Source organism: Podarcis melisellensis (assembly GCF_964234715.1).
Source record: "Podarcis melisellensis genome assembly, chromosome: 16".
Lineage (NCBI taxonomy): Eukaryota > Metazoa > Chordata > Lepidosauria > Squamata > Lacertidae > Podarcis > Podarcis melisellensis.
This window is the reverse complement of record NC_138533.1, coordinates 29,158,425-29,180,356: the sequence shown is the minus strand read 5'-3', so window position 1 is coordinate 29,180,356 and position 21,932 is coordinate 29,158,425. Positions and strand designations below refer to the sequence as shown.

The 21,932-nt window shown below is 45.7% G+C and overlaps 1 protein-coding gene across 1 annotated transcript in view; it reads left to right on the top strand.

Annotated features, from left to right (window-relative positions):
- Positions 1-21,932, top strand: part of PPIL2 (peptidylprolyl isomerase like 2) — a 79,688-nt gene that overhangs the window by 21,151 nt on the left and 36,605 nt on the right. The window contains exons 6-12 of the mRNA XM_081893380.1: positions 5,981-6,032; positions 7,685-7,776; positions 10,462-10,551; positions 12,422-12,497; positions 14,878-15,038; positions 19,139-19,214; positions 20,394-20,503. Of these exons, the coding sequence (XP_081749506.1) occupies positions 5,981-6,032; positions 7,685-7,776; positions 10,462-10,551; positions 12,422-12,497; positions 14,878-15,038; positions 19,139-19,214; positions 20,394-20,503 (657 nt within the window). The remainder of the gene's footprint in view (positions 1-5,980; positions 6,033-7,684; positions 7,777-10,461; positions 10,552-12,421; positions 12,498-14,877; positions 15,039-19,138; positions 19,215-20,393; positions 20,504-21,932) is intronic.

The following is a 21,932-nucleotide window of genomic DNA, read 5'->3' as shown; positions in this document are numbered from 1 at the left end:
ACCACCAGAAGACTCTCGGAGCCTTCTGTGGGACCTCGTACTTTGGAGTGGTAGATCACATTTAAAGCACTTTTATACCACTTTTAACTGTCAAGCTTTCACCCCAAAGAATCCTGGGATCTGTAGTTTATTATGGGTGATGGGAATGATCAATCTGTGAGGGGGTCTTCTAACAGCTCTCAGCACCCTTCAGGTCTTGGGATTGTTTTTGGGGAAAGCCTTTGGGGCAGTGGTAGATTTTAGGTAGGCAGATTTTTTATGCCGAGCCTTTGACACGTGTTTTGCAGTGTTCTAGCAAAGACGTCCAGTATGCCTGTCCGTGTTTCATCAAAGTAAAACGGGTGTCCTTGCAGCACCCTGTTTTCAACCCATACCTGGGAAGTTGCCTTGCATAGAATCAGACCAATGGTCCGTCTAGCTTACTATTTATGTCAGGGATGAGAAACATATGGCCCTTCAGTTGTTGGACTCCAGCTGCTATGAGCCAGGATGGCCAATAGTCAAGATTGATGGGAGCTGTGGTTCAGCAACATCTGGAGGAAGACTGGCTCCCAACACCTGGATTACATTAAGATCCCATCCATCAGTTACTGAATATCATTTGCAAGACCAAGAGAGAAATCACAGTCCGTGGGTTTTCTCCCACTTAGTTCTACTGAACGTAGACGCTTCGAGATGACTTAGTTATATCCATTAGTTTCAATGGAGTAAGATAGGCATTGGATCCAGCGCTTATGTTTTTCTAAGCCCCCCCAATGATATCGGTGGTTATTTTAGTGGTCAAATTAATATGACTAATTGCAGTAATAACTAGCGCACTCTATAACCTTCCAGCGGAAATCCTTTTTGGAGTTGTCACTTTCAATCAGCTTGGCTGGCTCTCATACGAATGCCTTTGCTGCGAGGGTTGCCCTGCTCTGCTTTTCGTGCAAAGTCCTTTTAATTTGGGCCGCAGCAAGCTGGAAATGCAAGTTTCACTCTGGGGGTTCTTTCGTTTATCTTCGGCTAGCGATTAAGACTCTGCTTTGGTTTTATTGGCAATCTGAAACCCTCCCAAAAAGAAACGAAAAAGGAAGGGAAAGTGTTTGATGACGGTGGAGGAGTTAGGATAGTCTCCCCTGAAAGAAATGAAGAAGTAAAATAAGAAACTGTTTTCTAAGAGTGCTCTGATGGTGTTTCCTGCTTGGCAGGGGGTTGGACTCGATGGCCCTTGTGGTCTCTTCCAACTCTATGATTCTATGATTCTAAGATTCTAAGATTGTTATGTGAAGTAGTGATGGGCAACCAAATGTGGCCCTCCAGGACTTTTCCTGGCCCTTGGGACTCTCACAAGCTGCACCCCTCACCAGCCTTGCTCCATGTTCTCCTTGAGTACTTTTGCCTGTCTTGGAATGTGTCCTTGACCTAAGATAATGCTTCTTGCTTGCCTGAATGGAAAAGTATATGCATGTGTGTGTAGCATCCTCTGGATGAATGAATTTTGGAAAGCAGCCTACCGTGCAAAGGTGAGAGTCACATCTTTTGCCTCTGGCCTCACCCATCCATGGAATGCGGCCCCCAGATGATCCCGCAAGCGAGAGAACGTGGCGCTCTGGCCAAAACACATTCTCCATCCGTTACATAAGATGTTAATGGAATTAAAAGAGAAAGAAAGTTAAAATAGTGTTCTTGTACTTTCAAATATTGGAACTGCATGTGTTCCATCTTGTATGGACCGCTTACATTCAGCTTTTACTGATATGCTAGCCTTAAATCATTTAGAGTGCAAAGGGGAAAGTTGGAGATGCATGCTTCCTAATGGTTTGGTGCTTTTGTCTTGGTCTGGTGTGTTTATATCCATTGAAGAAGTGTCCTCATTGTGCAGTCTAAAAATAAAAGACTATGAAATCAAGATGATTTTAACTGGGCACCTAAAGGACATAATAATAATATTATACTAATTGATTATTTATACCCCGCCCATCTGGCTGGGCTTCCCCAGCCACTCTGGGCGGCTTCCCAAAAAAATATTAAAATACTGTACTACATCAAGCATTAAAAGCCTCCCTAAACAGGGCCGCCTTCAGATGTCTTCTAAAAGTCTGGTAGTTGTTGTTCTCTTTGACATCTGGTAGGAGGGCGTTCCACAGAGAGGGCGCCACTACCGAGAAGGCCCTCTGCCAGGTTCCCTGTAACTTGGCTTCTCGCAGTGAGGGAACCTCCAGAAGGCCCTCGGTGCTGGACCTCAGTGTCCGGGTAGAACAATGGGGGTGGAGACGCTCCTTCAGATATACTGGACCGAGGCCGTTTAGGGCTTTAAAGGTCAGCACCAACATCTGGATTTGATGCCAACTGAACTGTTAAAGGAAGGAGGTTCCATAGCAGAGGTGCCACCACTGAAAAGGCTCTTTGTAGTAGCCCTATACCTGTCCTCCAGAAATTGGGAAGTACCTAGAAGGGTCCTCTAGTATTGCACTTAATAACAGAGTTGATATAGGCCCAAGCTAGATGTGAATGTCCTACATTCCATTTAGCATAGGAACATATGGAACTGTCTTCTACCAAGTCAGGCCATTGGTCCAACAAGTTCACTTTTGCCCACGTTGCCTGCGACCAGGCCTCCAAGTTTTCGGGCAGGGAGTCTTTCGCAGCCCTATCTGGAAATGTCAGTGGTTGAACCTGGAGCCTTCTGCTGACAAAGCAGCTGTTCTTCCACTAAGCCATGACCCTCCCCAAACATAGGAATGCTGCTTTTTACCAGCGTTCAAAATTAGCCAGGCGCCGAGCACATTTTGCGACTGGCAGCCAGCCTTTTGTGAATGGATGGAGCCACGCTTGGAGCTTGGCATCTCCACCTGCCTGGCTGCAGTCAGCTGGTCTGCCAGGCACAGTGGCAGCAAAAGATGCACCCCTTTTTTTTACTGCCTCACTGCAAGGTGAATCAGGTGTTTGGTGGGTTAGAACAGTAGCAAAAGACATATTTTGCTGGCGCACTACCATGCAGACACCCTGATTCTCCCAGCAGCATTAAAAATTTTTTTTGCTGCTGGGCTGCCTGGTCTGGTAGCGGGGCAGCAAAAAGAAGAAGGTGCCTAGACATTTTGTTTTGGCACCCACAACTTATGTCCCAGGAGCCACATGGCTCTTAGTATTCCTATCCCAGTTTCTAACACTGCTTTTTACTGAGTCAGCCTGTTGGTTCATCTAGCTCAGCACTGTCTCCACTGACTGGCAATGAATCTTCAGGGGGTTTAGAGAACTTTCTCAGCTCTCTGGCGGCAGCTATGGATTGAACCTGAGACCTCGTGCCTGCAAAGCAAATGCCATGCCACTGACCAACAGCATGCATTTTTAAAGTGATAATACATACATACATTTTGTTGTTGTTGTTTAGTCATTTAGTCGTGTCCGACTCTTCGTGACCCCCTGGACCAGAGCACGCCAGGCACTCCTGTCGTCCACTGCCTCCCGCAATTTGGTCAAACTCATGCTGGTAGCTTCAACAACACTGTCCAACCATCTTGTCCTCTGTCGTCCCCTTCACCTTGTGCCCTCCATCTTTCCCAACATCAGGGTCTTTTCCAGGGAGTCTTCTCTTCTCATGAGGTGGCCAAAGTCTTGGAGCCTCAGCTTCACGATCTGTCCTTCCATGGAGCACTCGGGGCTGATTTTCTTCAGAATTGAGAGGTTTGATCTTCTTGCAGTCCATGGGACTCTCAAGAGTCTCCTCCAGCACCATAATTCAAAAGCATCAATTCTTCGGCGATCAGCCTTCTTTATGGTCCAGCTCTCACTTCCATACATCACTACTGGGGAAACCATAGCTTTAACTATATGGACCTTGCATACATACATACATACATACATACATACATACATACATCATTTTATCCCCCCCCCTTTTTATGAAGATTACACACTCTGAGACCCCACAGCTAATTCTCCCCTAGCCTCCTCACTGGCCCAAGTAGGATTAATTCAGCCAGTCAACCCTGGAGACTGTCTAATGCTTATTGGATGGATTTCCCCCAAATTGATTATTGAACTCTGAATTTTATTGTTATTCATGCTTTTATACTGTATTTTATGCTGCTTCTAGGTTGTATTATAAGTGTTTTAAATTTGTTGTTAGCCGCCCTGAGCCCTGTTTTCTGAACCGGGAAGGGCGGGGTATAAATAAAAATGTATTTATTTATATTTATTTATGCTACCTTTTCATAGCTAAAACCATGCTCAAGGTGGCTTACAGCAGGAAACAAATTACATAGTTAACAAATATAACTGTAATAGTCAAAAACAATAAATAAAACACTCAAAAAAGCACACAGCCAAATCAAACAATTTCCACATAAATCATAGCAAGATTTAAAAATAAGGATACAAAAAATTAATCGGTAACAGCAACAGTCCCCCTTGCATCAACCTTCCCTAAACAGTACTCTAACCCAAGACCACCACACATTCCTCACCATGACCATGCAAGATTTTTTTCTTTTAAAAAGCATTTTCTTTGAAGAAAGTGCAGTCCCTTTTTATTATTATTCTTTATTCTTTATTAAATTTCTATACTAATTCTCTGTCTGAGGACCTCATGGCGGTTTGCAACATAAAAACTCAAAAATACATATCAAAATAAAAAACAATAACAGTAACACACACCCAACATGACTTTGTTTGGGTTTGCTCTTTTAAGAGGGGCACAATTGGGTTTTGTTCATAAAGCAAATATCTCCCATAATGTTAACCTAACAGGTGTTGAGGACCTCATTTTCATTGGTTTCCTGGTGTGATTTGCCTCTCTGAGGTCTCAATGCAGTTTTGCACCCCACCCTACCCCTCAATTCAGTGATAGAGACTCAGATATATAAATTGGGTGTCAAATGGCATCTTAATTCTAGGCTGTGGTTGCCGCAGCGCAATGTCTGTTCGCCAGGGTGACCCTCGGGGTCCTTTCCAAGGCTACAATTCTACGATTCTATGATCTCAACTCCCATCGCTTGATTGTACTTTACTCTTACAACAGTTCACTCGTCTCGGTATGCAAGAAAGAGAAACACAGTAGAAATGGAAATGATATTAACTATGGACTAGAGCAGAGGGTTTTTAAACTGTGGCTACCAACCTGGTAAGGGACGCAGGTGGCGCTGTGGGTTAAAGCCTCAGCGCCTAGGACTTGCCGATCGAAAGGTCGGCGGTTCGAATCCCTGCGGCGGGGTGCGCTCCCGTCGTTCAGTCCCAGCGCCTGCCAACCTAGCAGTTCGAAAGCACCTCCGGGTGCAAGTAGATAAATAGGGACCGCTTACCAGCGGGAAGGTAAACGGCGTTTCCGTGTGCGGCTCTGGCTCGCCAGAGCAGCGATGTCACGCTGGCCACGTGACCCGGAAGTGTCTCCGGACAGCGCTGGCTCCTGGCCTCTTAAGTGAGATGGGCACACAACCCCAGAGTCTGTCAAGACTGGCCCGTACGGGCAGGGGTACCTTTACCTTTACCTTTACCAACCTGGTGCCCAGAAATCTCCACGTGGTTGCAGTTGGGCCCAACGCCAGTAGCAAAATGTACCTGGCGTGTTTCGAATTTCGAACACTTGCCCCCCTTGCTATTTTCATTGGTGGCTGGGGTTGCTGTTGGTGCCAACTGCAACTTTAACCTTGAACCCGAGTAAAAGGTGCATTGCAGCTATGCTGGGTGCAGAAAATAAAAAAAATTCCCTTACAGAGGCCTGATGTGGATTTGGAGAGGGCTGTTTCCGGTTTACTTTAAAGAAACGAATTAATAAATAAATAAGTCATGTAATTGTGTGGATGGTGTCATGTCCAGGATTCCTGCCCGTTCAATTCAGCAGCACATCTTGGGCATATGGGTTTCTCTCTCTATCTGTGTGGTGGCGAGAGCATCTGCGCTGCGCTCTGAGTCACTTAATGCCATGGTTACTTTCTCCGTTTCTCTTTGGGGTCAGTGCCAGGGACAATGATTAACCGCTATGTTTGTTTACCCCCTGCAGAAGCTGGAGGCCAAATCTCTCATCAAACTGAACTTTGCTAAAAACAGCAATGGTGAGTCGGCACTCTTGAGTCTTTTGAAAGCTTCCCCCCTCCCCCTTCTATTTAAAGGAGCTGGAAATGTGAAAAGATGCCGCACAGAATGCAGAGTGACACAGACCATTGCCCAGATGGGTTATGCAATCTGAAGTTGACTCTCCCTCTCTCTCTCTCTCTCTCTCTTTCTCTCTCTCTTTCCCTTGCATAGGCCCCATTTGCTTATGCACTTTAAACAGTCATGACTTCCCGCAAAGAATCCTGGGAGGTGTAGTTTGTCCAATGTGCTGAGAGTTGTTAGGAGACCCTCCTATTCCCCCCACAGAAGAGCTGCAGTTCCCAGAATTCCCTGGGGATAGGGATTGATTGTTAGACCACTCCAAGAACTGCAAAAGAACTTGGATTGATATGTGAATGTATTTCTGCTTTGTGGTGCACACGTACCATTAGGTTGCAGCTGTTGCACTTGAAAAGGCCATGCTTTTTTGGAATGCTGTGTGATGAGCCAGTGCAGTGTAGTGGTTAGAGTAGGACCAGAGAGACCTGAGTTCAGATCTCCACTTACCCATAAAAGCCAGTAACTCTTAGCTTCACAGGGTTATTCTGAGGAAGAAAGGAATGGAGGAGCAACCATTGAATTTGTTAGCCATCAGCCACTTCTGCTGGAACGTGTTCTTATATATTTATATGTATCTATATATCTGTCAGGCTTCGGGGAATCTGATCCCTCCCACGGTGGCAGCCAAGAAGCAGATAAACAAGAAGAGTTCTTACGAAGTACTTTTTTCAGTGGGATGCGGGTGACGCTGTGGGTTAAACCACTGAGACTAGGGCTTGCCGATCAGAAGGTCGGCGGTTCGGATCCCTGCAACGGGGTGAGCTCCCGTTGCTCGGTCCCTGCTCCTGCCAACCTAGCAGTTCAAAAGCATGTTGAAGTGCAAGTAGATAAATAGGTACCACTCCAGCGGGAAGGTAAACGGTGTTTCCGTGCGCTGCTCTCGTTTGCCAGAAGCGGCTTAGTCATGCTGGCCACTTGACCCGGAAGCTGTACGCTGGCTCCCTCAGCCTGTAAAACGAGTTGAGCGCTGCAACCCCAGAGTCGGTCATGACTGGACCTAATGGCCAGGGGTCCCTTTACCTTTACTTTATTCAGTATTCACACAGAGAGACTAAGAAATGCAGTATCTCTTAGATAATGACATTGCTCTGAGTAAAGTCCCACCCCCATTTGTCCCTCCTATACTACCTCATCCCTGTGTTGGCTGATCTGAGCTTTCTGCCTCTGAGCTTTCCGTTCTACTACTCTCAGTGCCTGCCTGGTCCTGCTTTCTAAAGACACTGAATCTGTCAGCTGTCTCTCCCCTGGAGCTGCTTCTTCCTGCTGTTCCTCTCCCAATATTTCCCAGCTTCTCCCCTCTGCAGCCTCTGAACTATGGCCTTCTGCAAACCACTGTTGTAAATTTATCCTCCTGTTCTCAGGAAGGTTCAAGAGGGACAGTCCTCACCATTCCTCCTCAATCCAGCCCCTGACAATATCTGTATCTAGCTACAAACACACATATATAATTCTGTATATTCTTCAGAAAGTTGCTTGTAGCATCTGCTGCACATTGCACAATGCATGTAATAATTGCCGCTCGTTTCTGAACCCTCTTCCTTCTCCAAATCAGGCAAATACCACTGCCCGGTTCTCTTCACTGTGTTTACCAATAATTCTCACATAGTGGCTATCAAGACAACTGGAAACGTCTTTGCTTATGAGGTGAGTTCTCTACTGAACCAGGTTATGAAGTTACCCTGTTAGAAAATTATCGGTGTCTGGATCCTTGGTTTGTTTCTTATAAAATATTGCAAGGCTGTATACAACCTTCTCTCCGCCCCACTCCCCCCCACTCTGCGGAGCCTGCTGAAGCAGGTTGCATCTCACATGCTTTTACACAGAGCCAGCTGTAGGGCAGGTATGAGGAACCTCGGGCCCTCTAGCTGTTGCTGAGCTACAACTCCCATCAGCCCTGAGGCTAGGGATGGTGGGAGTTGTAGTTCAGCAGCATCTGGAGGGCCAAAGGTTCTTCACACCTGCTCTACAGCTGGCTCCACATAAAAGGGGTATTCCCAGCAGCAGACCGTTCTGCTGCCCCAGAAGAATCTCATGGGGGGAGGACCCCAAAAAGGCCCTGGGATATGAGTCTAGGGGCTACAGAGGGGTGGGGAAGTTGGGCAGTCGCAGCTTGCTGAACTACACTGGGAGGCAGACAAAGGGTGGCTTAAAAACAAACAAGCCACTTTTGAATGATAAATGTTAATTGAATATTACCCTTAAATCCTTTCTGCCTTTTTGAATCGTGCTTTGGTTCTGCCGTGCTTGCATATGTACCTGTTCCTTATTCAAAACCACGATAAGCTATAAACGACAAGCGCTTGTACTTCTGCCCTTTTTCCTGTCGGGAGCTTTTGGGTGCTGAGATTTCTGCTCCTTTGACGCGAATTCTTGCTACGCAGTCACCTCCTGACCCCTTTTGTTTAAATGCTCTGTGTTGGTTCTGAAAACGGAACAGTGCACATTCCAGAGCACAATGGAGGCGAAGAATGCCCAGGCTTAAAAAATACCCAGCAGCACCACCTAGCAATATTGCAGCCATGACTCGGAATGGTGTGTTGCTCCTTCGTCATGCTGATCCTTGATGTCAGAGCACCTCTCCTTGATATCGCCCGATCATTAATGCACTTTGCTGTCCAAAGCATTTCTCAATCCTGATTCATGCTGTCAAGAAAACCTCGCCCAAAATCCAAGTCGTTGGTTCTCGGTGGTTCAGATGGTGCCAACACCCAGGGTGTAAAACCATCCCTATTAGGTGGTGCAGTTGTCCACCCAGCTTGAGCCGGGAGATCTCAAGCTATGCTCTGGGTGTCCTCAAGATCCCAAAGAGAAAATCTAAAGTACCACGCTGTCCATCGTGCTGAGTGTTTCTTGGGTGCCTCTTTGCATCATGCAGCTCATTGCATGGAAGTTGGGGCAGAACTGGTGTCACATGCAATGACAGAGGCAGGGAAAACTTTTGTGGCGCTGCTCCCCATCAGTGTGTTGGCCCTTCCCTTCGTGTGGCTAGCATGCGACTTGGAATTGTACAGTGTACAGTGGAACCTCGGTTGTCGAACGCCTCCGTAGTCAAACGTTTCGGCTTTCGAACGCTGAAAACCCAGAAGGACCTGCTCCAGTTTTCGAACGATTTTCGGAACCAAACATGTTACGTAGCTTCCATTTTGAGTTTCCCTATTGTATTGAGGTTTCCGTATTGAGTTTTCAGGTTTTGAAAGTTTCGGAAGTCGAATGGTCTTCCGGAACAGATTACGTTCGGAAACCGAGGTTCCACTGTAATCCGCTTAAGGTTCATGAGTTTTTGAGTCCTACAAAAATATTGTTAAAACCTGGCAGTTGGGTCTGCGCCTACAGCGTTCTTAATGCTTGTGGTTACAGTATTCTTAGTGCATGGATTAACTGAACTCTAAAACATAGCACTTTAGAAGTTAGTGTTTTCATTTCCCCCTTGCACCCAAAAGAACCAGAAGAAACACTTTTCTTCTCCTTCGTTGGAGGCAGTAGTGCTCCTGAATCCCAGTTGATAGAAAACAGAGGATGGGAGAGTTCTTCTGTGCTCAGGTCCTGCTTGTTGGCTTCCCAGGCATCTGCTTGGCCACTGTGAGAACAGGATGCTGGACTTTGTGGGCCACTGGCCTGATCCGGCAGAACTGCTCTTATAGCTAGGCTACAGCTCCTACAATCCCTGTCCATTGAATGGCCTTGCTGGCTGAAGCTGATGGGAGTTAAGAGTCCAACAATATCCACAGGGCCACAGGTTCCCTGCTGTTGCCCTTATAGGATTGTAAAAGGTAAAATATTGCATTGAGCTTTTGTAGGAAAGGATATAAGAAGAAAAGACTGTAAACTCTTCCAATATGCAGTAACGGCAGCCAGAATCTTGATGGCCCAGAAATGGAAACAAGAGGAAATACCGACGATAGAAGAATGGAGACTGAAAATGACAGACTATGCGGAATTGGACAAATTAACTGGGAAAATCAGATACACCAAAGACCAAAAGTTCATCGAAGACTGGGGAAAGTTTGTAGATTATCTGAAAAACATATGTGGCGTGAACACAACGCTAGTGGGATTTCAAGAGGCACTGTAAAAATGGAGAAGTATTGTTAATATGAAATAGTGGGAGAAGGGAAGTATAATGGCAATACGAAAGAAGGCAATGTGTAACCAAAGTTATAAATACGGATGATTGTCAGAGACGCTGAAGGAAGTTCAAAAAAGAAACAATTTGTTGTATTTTGGGTAAAATTGTATAACTGTTTGGAAAATCAATAAATTTATATAAAAAAAGAGCTTTTGGGATCTTTTCTGACTTCATATGTCTTTTTCTCTGTCTCACTTTTTAAGGCAGTTGAGCAGCTGAACATAAAAACAAAAACCTACAAAGATCTCTTAAGTGACGAGCCCTTTACCAGGCAAGATATTATCACGCTACAGGTAAGATACTATTATCAGTTTTAATTAATTAAGGATGTTTAATTAAGGGATGTAGGGGGTATTAGGGGAGGGGGATATCATCATTCTTTGGGGTAGTTTGCCCGCCTTTGGTCGCCACCCTGCACTCAGCTCTCACCTGTGGCTCCAAGAAGTTCTCACCTGCTACACCCAAGAAATGATTTTGACTGGCCAGCTAAACCAGATGAGGGTAGTCGATGGGTCTCAAACCCTCAGTGAGACTTCCCCTGTATGGGAAGGCAGGCTCTGACAGATTGAGCAGACAGCACCAATAGTGGGTCCAGCCGTCCAGAAGGCAGTTTCTTCATGTGCGGTAGAGTGAAATGAGGAGCAGATGGGGCTCCTAAACCTGGGAAAGTACCCCATCTAGGAAAAGGAAAGCTGTGATCCTACACCTCGGCTGTCTTGCTGGATGTCTTCGGGAGAAGAAATGGCTAAAGAGTAAACCCTACGCAAGTCCAGAGTGGGGGCCCTAAGATGTTGGGATGGCGCCTTGTATTCCTCCATCTGGCAACACCTGCAGCCAAGCATATTGCTCTGCTTTCCTTTGGTCCAGATCAGCAAGGCTGAGAGTACGGGGGTCTTGTCCTCTGGACAGCCCAGGACCCCCATACACCCTGCCCAGACTTGCACCCTGCAGAGGTCACTTTGGTGCTGCCAGCACAGCGGTTTGACATCACCCCCGAGGCATAATCCCATTGTCTTTCAAGACAGATGGATGCCAATCTGCTAAGGTTGGCCTAATGGATTTGTTATTATGTATTTTAATTATGTACTGATGTTAATAGTTCTAAACTGCTTGGAAGCAGATTTGGCAAAAAAAGTCGTATATAAATTAATTGATCAACAACAATTAGCTAACTAACTGCCTAGGCAAGCTAGACGCAAAACCTGAGTTTGAGGCACATTTCGTCAAGGCAAAAGCACTCAAAGAGGGTGTGAAGCAAGGCCTGTGAAGAGTGTGGCTGGGGAGGGGTTGTGGCCCGGGGAGGGTTTCAAGGGCCACATAAAGAGTCGTGGGGGGCCACATAAGGGCCCTGGGACTGAGGTCCACCATTCCTGATCTTCTACATCTCTTATCAAAAACTGTGGAAGTAATAAAACGTGATTTGGAAAAGAGCAAGCTGCTGAATAATCTTTTGCATGCAGCTTCTGTGCCTGTCTGTGTTCTGTGCAATGAAAATCCATTTTCTTCAGCTGCCGCCCAGCTCTTAAAGGAGAAAACAAAGGGAAATAATTTACAAGCGTGCAGAAAGGGGAGAGAAAGGAAGCCAGTGGGCTGCCGGTTGGGTGCCGGCCCGCACTGCTTGACTTCGAAAATGTCTTGGTTTTACTGCCAGCCGTAAAACTAAAGATTTATTCACCAGTGAAAGCAAACAATTTCAGGGATGAATGAAAGACATAATTATGTTATTTAATGAGAGGCAGAGCAGTTGGCGCTCTCTGGTGAGTTAGTGGTGATGGAATATTGGATGGTTTCTTATCTAAAGTCACAATGCTGCATTCATCTTGACTTTCCCCATTTGCATTCATATCGACAGACAGTTCTCCCAGCGTTGCTTTGGGACCTGAGGCCACACTCTGTCCTCCTTACTACCCTGTTAAGATATATGCCTCTAGAAAATCATCAAATCATTTTGGAACCCCCCCCCCCCTTGGCTTCAAGTTTCATCGCACTCAAATAGAGCACCCTAGCATGAAGAGTTTCATTTAAAGCTGTTGCTGGAGAAAATGCAACACCCCCCCCCCCCCGCAATGGCATAAATATGATTGGATTATCAGGTTCCTGGCTTGACGTTTCAAGATGGCTTGGCCTTCACATATTTTTGCATTGTGTTTCCTTTTTTTTTAGGATCCAACGAATTTGGACAAATTTAATGTCTCCGGCTTTTTCCATGTGAAGAACAACTTGAAAGTGACCGATCCAGGTAAGAACAGTTGTCAGGAGGCCTGGAGGCCACGAAAGTAGCAAAGCAGAACAGCCAATGGAAAGCAGACTGAGCCATTGTCACATCAAAATGCGATGGGACAGCCCAATGGGGCTACTTGTCACTTGTCCTGAAAGTGCAGTGCTGGCGGCCAGTGAGCTAACAGGCCCAGTTCCAGCTGTTAATACAGTGGTACCTTGGTTCTCAAACTTAATCCGTTCTGGGAGTCTGTTTGACTCTCAAAACTGATCGAATACCAAGGCACAGCTTCTGATTGGCTGCAGGAGCTTCCTGCAGTCAATCAGAAGCTGTGTCGGATGTTTGGCTTCCGCAAAACGGAGCACTCACTTCCGGGTTTGCGGCATTTGGGAGCTGATTTGTTTGGGAGCCAAGCATTTGAGTACCTTGAATGGTACCCTGAGTACCTCAAGTACCTCGAGTGGTACCTCAGGTTAAGTACTTAATTCGTTCCAGAGGTCCGTTCTTAACCTGAAACTGTTCTTAACCTGAAGCACCACTTTAGCTAATGGGGCCTTCTGCTGCCGCCACGCCACCAGAGCACGATTTCTGTTCTCATCCTGAAGCAAAGTTCTTAACCTGAATCACTATTTCTGGGTTAGCGGAGCCTGTAACCTGAAGCGTATGTAACCTGAAGTGTACCGTATTTTTCACTCTATAACACGCACCTGACCATAACACGCACATCGTTTTTAGAGAAGGAAAACAAGGGAAAAAACATTCTGAATGAAACAGTGGATGTATCATTTTTGTGCTTCATGCTGTGGCCACAGACATGTGATCTGATGGTGAATTTAGGGTGACCCAATGCAAAAATCCTGAGAATCCCTGTGGATCCATGCTTTGTAACCACGTTTTTGCACCATTGCAGCCCCAGGCAACAGTGGGTGTGTGATTTTGGGGGGGCAGGCTGTAGCCATGGACATGCTATGTGATCTGATGGTGAATTTGGGGTGACCCAATGCAAAGATCCTGAGGATCCATGTGGATCCATGCTTTGTAACCACATTTTTGCACCATTGCAGCCCCAGGCAACAGCGGGTGCGTGATTTTTTGGGGGGCAGGCTGTAGCCATGTACATGCTATGTAATCTGATGGTGAATTTGGGGTGACCCAATGCAAGATCCTGAGGATCCATGTGGATCCATGCTTTTTAACCACATTTTAAGTGGGGAGGGAAGGAAAAACACAGAAGGGACAAGGAGCAGGAGAGGGGTGTGCAGAGAAGCAGCTGGCTAATAATGCAGGAGAGGGGTATAACGGGAGGGAGGAAAGGAAGGCAAAAGTTTTCCCTCACCTACCCACCCAAGCCAGCCAGCTAGCTAGCTCTCTCTCTCTCTCTCTCTCTCTCTCTCTCTCTCTCTCTCTCTCCCCCCCCCCCTCTCTCCCTCTCTCCCTCTCTCCCTCTCTCCCTCTCTCCCTCTCTCCCTCTCTCCCTCCCGCATGTTTTCAGCAGCACCGCATGTTTTCAGCAGCACCGGAGCACCTCTGCTTGCCTGGAGGGGAGGGGCTTTCCCTGCTCTTTGTTCCGTTTGATCAAACATAGCAAGGAAACAGAGGAGGGTGAGCAGTAAGACCCTGAGGCAGAATGCAGGAAAGTAGCCGCTTCCTCTTTTCAGGTTTCCCTTCTCCGAGACGCGCGATTTGATTTTTGCCTGATTTTTTTTGTCTCCCCTCACGCCATTTGGCTCCAGGGACCACACATTCACTCAATAACACGCACAGACATTTCCCCTTCCTTTTTAGGAGAAAAAATCTGTGTGTTATAGAGGGGAAAATACGGTATGTAACCCGAGGTACCACTGTACCGGGGTACCACTGTACTAGTGTACAAAGCCACAAGAATCTTCACACCCAAGTGTCTAAAAAAAACCCACTCCACTTTCCCCAATATCAACCCCCTTGGGCCCTACAGTCAGCAGGGCCTGTTGATGGCGCCTCCTGGTTGCAGGGAGAGGTAACACATGGCAGGGCTTCTTTGGTAACGTTGAATTATTATTTAAATTTCTTACCCATCCTTCACCATCAGGCTCCAGAGAAGGTCACAACAATTTGAAATTCAGTTTTGAAAATAGTTGAAACCAATTACTGTCAGAGGAGTAGGGTGGATCCTCAAAACACATACCTCAGGTGTCTAAGGCCAGGGTAACGGAATGGCATCTCTAGTGAGCTGGGCTTTCTTGCTTCCTTATTAATTTGGGGGAGCTATTTAACGAGGCAGACAGAGCCATTTCACCAGGGAGGCCATTCCGTCACCCTGGCCTTAAGGCACCTGCTGTGGGTGCCAGAGATTGTCAGATTCGAAACACCAGCAAAACCGTGAATGCCAAGAAGCCGTTTTCCTGTTGATGTTGTTTTGCAGATGATGAAAAAGCAAGGTCAGACCCGTCCTACTACCTGAAAAATGCAAATGTCGAGACCCGGGAGACGCTGTCGGAACTTTACAAAGAATTCAAAGGGGATGAAGTTTTGGCGGCAACAATGAGGGGTCCGGAGAAGAAGAAAGTCGATAAGCTGAATGCGGTGAGTTGCGTTTGCTGATTTGTAAAGGGCTGGTTTCTGAATGGCTAGCGGGAAGACAGGAGGCATCTTCAGTATAAAAGAGAGAGGCTGGATGCCTCAGCAGCAGGGAAGCAGCCTGGCTAATCAGCCGCAGATTCACTTCTCCCCAATAGTCGTTGATTGGCTGGGACCTTGGCCTCTGTGTTGGTAGTTGTGCCATCAAACTGTACATTATGCAAGACACCAGGCTCTTGTCAGAAGCTGTGGCTTTCCCCTCCCTTCCCTGCGTCCTCCAGCCCTGCTTCTTGAGGCGTCTGAGAGTTGTTAGGAGGCCCCCGTTCCCCTCAGAGAACTACAGTTCCCAGAGTTCCCTGGGAAAGTGCTTGTTATACTACTCTAGCAACTGTAGTTATAGGTGTGGAATAGGAGCCTCTTAACAGCACCATTGACAAACTACAGTTCCCAAGATTCTTTGCTATGACTGCTCAGAGTTCTATGATGCAGTGCAGATGTGGCCTTATGCTCTGATGGGTATGCTTTAAGGCAGAGGTGGGGAGCCTGTGGCGCGTCATCACTTACCATTGGCCGTGCTCTCTAGGGCTGATGGGAGTTGAGATCCAACAGCACCTTGTGGGCCCAGACTTCCCATCCCTGTTTTAAGTAAATGAGCACTGACCCAACCTTCATTCCTAACACTTGGCGACTTCTGAAAACCCATAAATTAAGGGATCTATCCTGAGGTTTCATAAACTTCCTCCTTCCTCCCTAGTGATGTGAGGTGAGAATATTCTCTGCTAGAAAATTCTCCAGAGAATATTCTCCACAAACTGTAAATTCTATGTTGTCTACACAGGTGCTTTAAATGTACACACCTCATTAATTGAGCATATTCCATCAGAGTATAATAATAATAACAACAACAACAACAACAACAACAACAACAATAATTTATTTGTACCCCGCCCATCTGGCTGGGATTCCCCAGCACTCTGGGCGGCTTCCAACAAAGATGAAAAATACACTAAAATGTCACATATTAAAAACTTCCCTGAACAGGCTGCCTTCAGATGTCTTCTGAATGTCAGGTAGTTGTTTATCGCTTTGACATCTTATGAGAGGGCGTTCCACAGGGCGGGCGCCACTACCGAGAAGGCCCTCTGCCTGGTTCCCTGTAACTTGGCCTCTCACAGTGAAGGAACCGCCAGAAGGCCCTCGGAGCTGGACCTCAGTGTCCGGGCAGAACGATGGGGGAGGAGACGCTCCTTCAGATATACTGGACCGAGGCCGTTTAGGGCTTTAAAGGTCAGCACCAACACTTGTATTCTCCAAAAGATTATTCTCGAGAATTTAACATAGGCAAACTGCGGCCCTCCAAATGTTTGGGACTACAATTCCCATCATCCCTGACCACTGGACCTGTTAGCTAGGGATGATGGGAATTGTAGTCCCAAACATATGGAGGGCCGGAGTTTGCCTATGCCTGATTTAACATCACTATTCCTCCCATGCACAAGAGTGATCTAAAGGGCTGTTTTGGACAGTCATGAGAATGGCCTGTAAAAATAATTAGAATTTCAGCTCAGTTGCACAACTGCAACTCACAAGACATCTGGAGGAGCCAACGGTTCCTGGTTTATGGTGGGAAGTGTTGTGGTGCAGGGTTGCCGTAAGTCACTGCTTCACAGTGATGGGGTCCTGGTTTTTCTGCTGATCTGGAATGCAGATTCTGTGGCTTGATGGTGCATCCAAGTGTTGCTGATTATATTATTGTGGCTTGAAAAGAAATAGTGCCGGTCAGCAGTACATCTTGTGTAGGATCACACACATTGGGTTGTATCCAATGGGATGTCACCTTCCTCTCCCCTCCCCTGCACCCCCCAAAAAAGTCTGCTCTGGTCTCCCAACCCTCTGGAGCAGATTTTGAGGGTATGCAGGAAAGAAAAGTGGGGGGGGGGGAGAGTTTTGTTGCACAACCCGAAGTGTGTTGCATGAGCAAAGCTGTATATAATAACCCAAAGATGCAAGTACAGGCAGCGGCCGTTTTAAGCCTGTCCGATATGTGTGCGACTGCGCAGACAAGCATCATGCCAAACCTGGAAGTGACCTGAAAACATCACAAAAAGGGGCCCCGCTGATGTGCACGGGGGTCCAGAAGGTAACCCCTGTGCAAATCGGTCACTGCCTGTAGTAGATTTGCACGAACCATCTGACACCACAACATCCCCAACTTAGCAGAAATGGGTTTGGAGGGGCACAGTGTGGATTTTAAATGATGAAATGACGCCTTTCCCCAACAGCGAAATTAATTCTCCAAAATTGATTGATTGATTGATCTTTATTACGGCCATTGGCCCGTCACACGACAGTTTCCCATACCACCATAATGTACTTGAACCTCCAAATTTAAAACCGCCAAAACTTACAAAAAACAGACAAGAACCAAAGCAAAACAAAAACAAAAGACCAACATCATACATTACAACAAATTTGTAGCATAAACATCGCCCTCTGCTCATAAATTAATAGAAGACATCAATGGTGATATCACCTAATTACATCCTAAAACATAGATCATGGTTTAAAGGGATTATCCGAGCCACACAGGAGTCCGTTTCTCTTCTTTAGGGATAGGACGCTGATCAAGAATCTGGCAACCATGAGTGATCTTAGGGGGTCATCATCATTTAATAGATATCTCAGTTTGGCTTCAGTCGTATCATCGGCAATTCCCTTAAGATATTGAGCAAGAAACTTGCTCCTGGCCGATAAGTGCAAAGCACAATCAAGAATTATGTGATGCAACGATTCCGGTGCCCCACAATTACAATCACATAAGAGCGATATCTGTCCATTGGAGAATCTATTTCTCAGCACGTTCGATGGGAAGGTGTTGAATCTTGCCTTTACAAAGACATATCTATGAGCTGAGGAAGTTAAAGAATTCAAATAGTCTGGGAGCCTTAAGAGGGGTAATAAACCAAGATTTAGAGGTGAGCAGGTACCATTGCCCAAGATCATTTTCTGCTGCAAGTCCATCTCCTCTAGCTTACAGGTTACTGTTCTTTTAGCTGGAACTATGTCCTGCTCTAGTAATTTGGATGGGGAGATTCCCATTGCCGTTATTTTCAGCTGTAAATTTTTTACCCATGGGCTCTGGAAATCATCTCTCCACATACATTGTATCAAGTACAAGTTTGGGAGATTGTGCCATAGAGATAACCAGTGACAAAGTATGTGCTTCCACAGAGCATTTTCCAGGGATACAATATTAAGTTCCATGCGTAACGCTGTATTACTTACACAGTTGGGCAGTTTCAATATCCCTCTTAAAAACTGATTTTGAATGACCTCCAGTTGAGATAGGTTGGCAAAAGTCCCCCAAATTGAGATGGCATAAGCAATTGTCGGGATCACCTTGGCCTTGAAGACTTTCAACGCCGATGGGATATGAAGGGCCCCATCAGTGAAGAAGAATCGCAAGATCGCCAAGGAGATAGATTTGGCTCTATTTGTAACATAGGCTACATGGGCCTTCCATCTGAGGTTATGTTGTAACCAGACTCCCAAATATTGGAATCTATAGACTTGTTCGATGACTCTCCCATCAATTCTCCAATTATGGAGTTTCCGGCTCTTTGAGAAAATCAGGATCTTAGATTTTCCATAATTAATTGTAAGGGAATTTGCGTGACAGTATGATCCAAAAATTTTTAGGGCCCTCCTGAGACCTACTCTAGAAAAAGAAAGAATGACTGCGTCTCCAAAATAAATAGCAAAAACAGACAGACCCCAGTGTAACACTCAAAACGGAAGCGTGGCACTCAAATTGGAAGTGTAGCACTCAAAACGGAGCACGTTTGGCTTCCGAAAAAGGTTCACAAACCAGAACACTTGCTTCCGGGTTTGCAGTGTTTGGGTTCCAAGTTGTTTGAGTACCAAGGCATTTGAGAACCAAGATACTACTGTATATGCTAAACATTTGCCATTTTTAAATTATTATTCTGTGTGGGCAGGTGGGAAGATTTTGTATCACCGCACATGTGATGGTTAGCTGTCTTTGTTTTGAAAAGGAAGGCCAGACAGAAGCATCTTGAATTACGTAATTTTGTTTGTTTTAACAGGCTCACTATTCCACAGGCAGAGTGAGTGCCTCGTTCACCTCCACCGCCATGGCACCTGAAACGATGCACGAAGCAGGTAGCATCATGCAGGGGTGTGGGGCTTGTCCTTTTCTCTCTCTCACCCCTTTCCCATTGTGGCAAGGTAGCGGGGGGGCGGGGCGGGGAGGCATCTGTCTATACAACCCGCACCTTTTGTAAAAAAAACCCTACAAGCAGCTGCAAATGAAGGTGCAACGTTAATGCCAAAGCAAATCACATGCTTTGCATGTAGAAAATCCCAGGCTCGGTTTCCACTTTAAAAATAATACCACCAGGCAGAAGGTACTTTGTAGGGCTGCTCCTTCCTCTTCTAAAAGTTCCTCAGATGACCTAGAAACCGAGCCTTATGAGGAAAGGTTGTGACTTCAGAGAAGTGTGACTGGCCCAAGGTCACCCAGCAGCTGCATGTGGAGCAGTGGGGAAGCGAACCCAGTTCACCAGATTACGAGACTACCGCTCTTAATCACTACACCACACTGGCTCAGGAGACTGAGAGGGAGATATGATAGCTATCTTCAAATATCTCAAGGGCTGTCACGTGGAAGAGAGAACAAGCTTGTTTTCACTGGAGGGCAGGACTTGAACCAATGGCTTCAAGTTCCTAGGAAGGAGATTGTGACTAAACTTCTGGAAGAACTTTCTGGCAGTAAGAGCTGTTCGACAGTGGAATGGTCCCCCTTGAGAGGCTGTGGACTCTGCTTCCTTGGAGGCTTCTAAGCAGAGGCTTGATGGCCATCTGTCACGGATGCTTTAGTCGAGATTCCTGCATTGCAGGGGGTTGGGACTGATGACCCCTGGGGTCCCTTCCAGCTCCACAAATCTATGATTCTATGACCTACACTTTTTTTTTTAATGTATTGCTGCCTGGGGGAAAAGTTTCACAGGTCATTGGGGAGATGATAAAAGGACAAGTTGTTCTGAAAACACTGTTAAGCCTCCCGTTTAATATGCATGGCAAGCTGCGGCTTAATTCCCTTAATTTTAGCGGGCGACAATGACGTTTCGCGTGGAAGGTTATCTGACCCTTCTGAGCTCAAGTCACATTGCTTGGCCTCCAGAAGCACAGGGAAACGGGACTAATTTCAAGTGACCTTTGAAAGGTGGAGGGTGAAGATGTTCCCTGTAGCAGGTTGTGTCTTACTCATTGTTATCGTCACCGATGACTGAGACACATTTAACAAGTGCTAATAATTTCACCCTTTGCTTCATCGAACAGCTGCCATTGATGACGACACAGTGCGATACCAGTACTTGAAGAAGAAGAAGGGCTACGTGCGACTTCACACCAACAAAGGGGATCTCAACCTGGAATTGCACTGCGACATGGTACGTGGCTCTTCAATGATGCCATCACAAATGCTATTATTGCACTGTCACAGACTGGTAAAAATGACTAATAATAAAATGGGCCATGCCATTGCTTTTCATTGCTGCGTTATCAAGGTTTTGCATTTGTGAATGAACAGAGAAGGATGCCAGACTTACAGCAGTGTTTGCCAAACTTGGATCACCCATCTGTAGTTTGTTTTGTTTTTTGGACTACAACTCCCATCATCCATAGCTAGCAAGACCTGTAGTCAGGGATGATGGGAATTGTAGCCCGTAAGCCGCTGGAGACCCAAGTTTGGGAAACACTGATCTACAGCCTAGGTGGGGAACTTTTGGCCTGTGAGACAATTTTTTTAAAAAATAAATATTTATTACAGTTTTCCAATTTAGTACAAAAAGAAAACAACAACAAACAAATACACAATTAAAACAAAACAAAACAAATATAATTCCCATTTCTTATTTCCATTACCTTATGTCCCGGACCTCCTCTCACCTCCCCCTTTTGTATTCCAGTTCAAATTCTTAATTCAGCAAATCCTTGTTACGACTTAGTATAACTTATTTTAAATTATTATTCCACCTTTACATTACAGCTGGTAACCATTTAATTTCAATCCAACATCATTCTAACATTCATTAATTTTACAATATTTCTGTAGATAATCTTTAAATTTCCTCCAATCTTCTTCCGCCGCCTCTTTTCCCTGGTCTCGGATTCTGCCGGTCATTTCTGCCAATCCCATGTAATCAATCATCTTCATCTGCCATTCCTCCAGAGTGGGTAATTCTTGTGTCTTCCAATATTTTGCGATGAGAATTCTTGCTGCTGTTGTCGCATACATAAAGAAAGTTCTATCCTTCTTTAGTACCAATTGGCCAACCATGCCTAGGAGAAAGGCCTCTGGTTTTTTCAAGAAAGTGTACTCAAGTATCTTTTTCAATTCATTATAAATCATTTCCCAGAAGGCCTTAATCCTTGGGCCCGTCCACCAAAGGTGAAAGAATGTACCTTCAGTCTCTTTACATTTCCAACATTTGTTGTCGGGCAAATGATAAATTTTTGCGAGCTTGACTGGAGTCATGTACCACCTGTAAATCATTTTCATAATATTCTCTCTTAGGGCATTACATGCCGTGAATTTCAAACCGGTGGTCCACAACTGTTCCCAGTCTGCGAACATAATATTATGTCCAACATCTTGTGCCCATTTTATCATAGCAGATTTGACAGTTTCATCCTGAGTGTTCCATTTCAACAGCAAGTTATACATTCTTGACAAATTCTTTGTTTTGGGTTCTAACAATTCTGTTTCTAATTTCGATTTTTCCACCTGGAATCCAATTTTTTTATCCAATTTATAAACCTCCATTATCTGATAGTAATGAAGCCAATCTCGCACTTTACTCTTTAATTTCTCAAAAC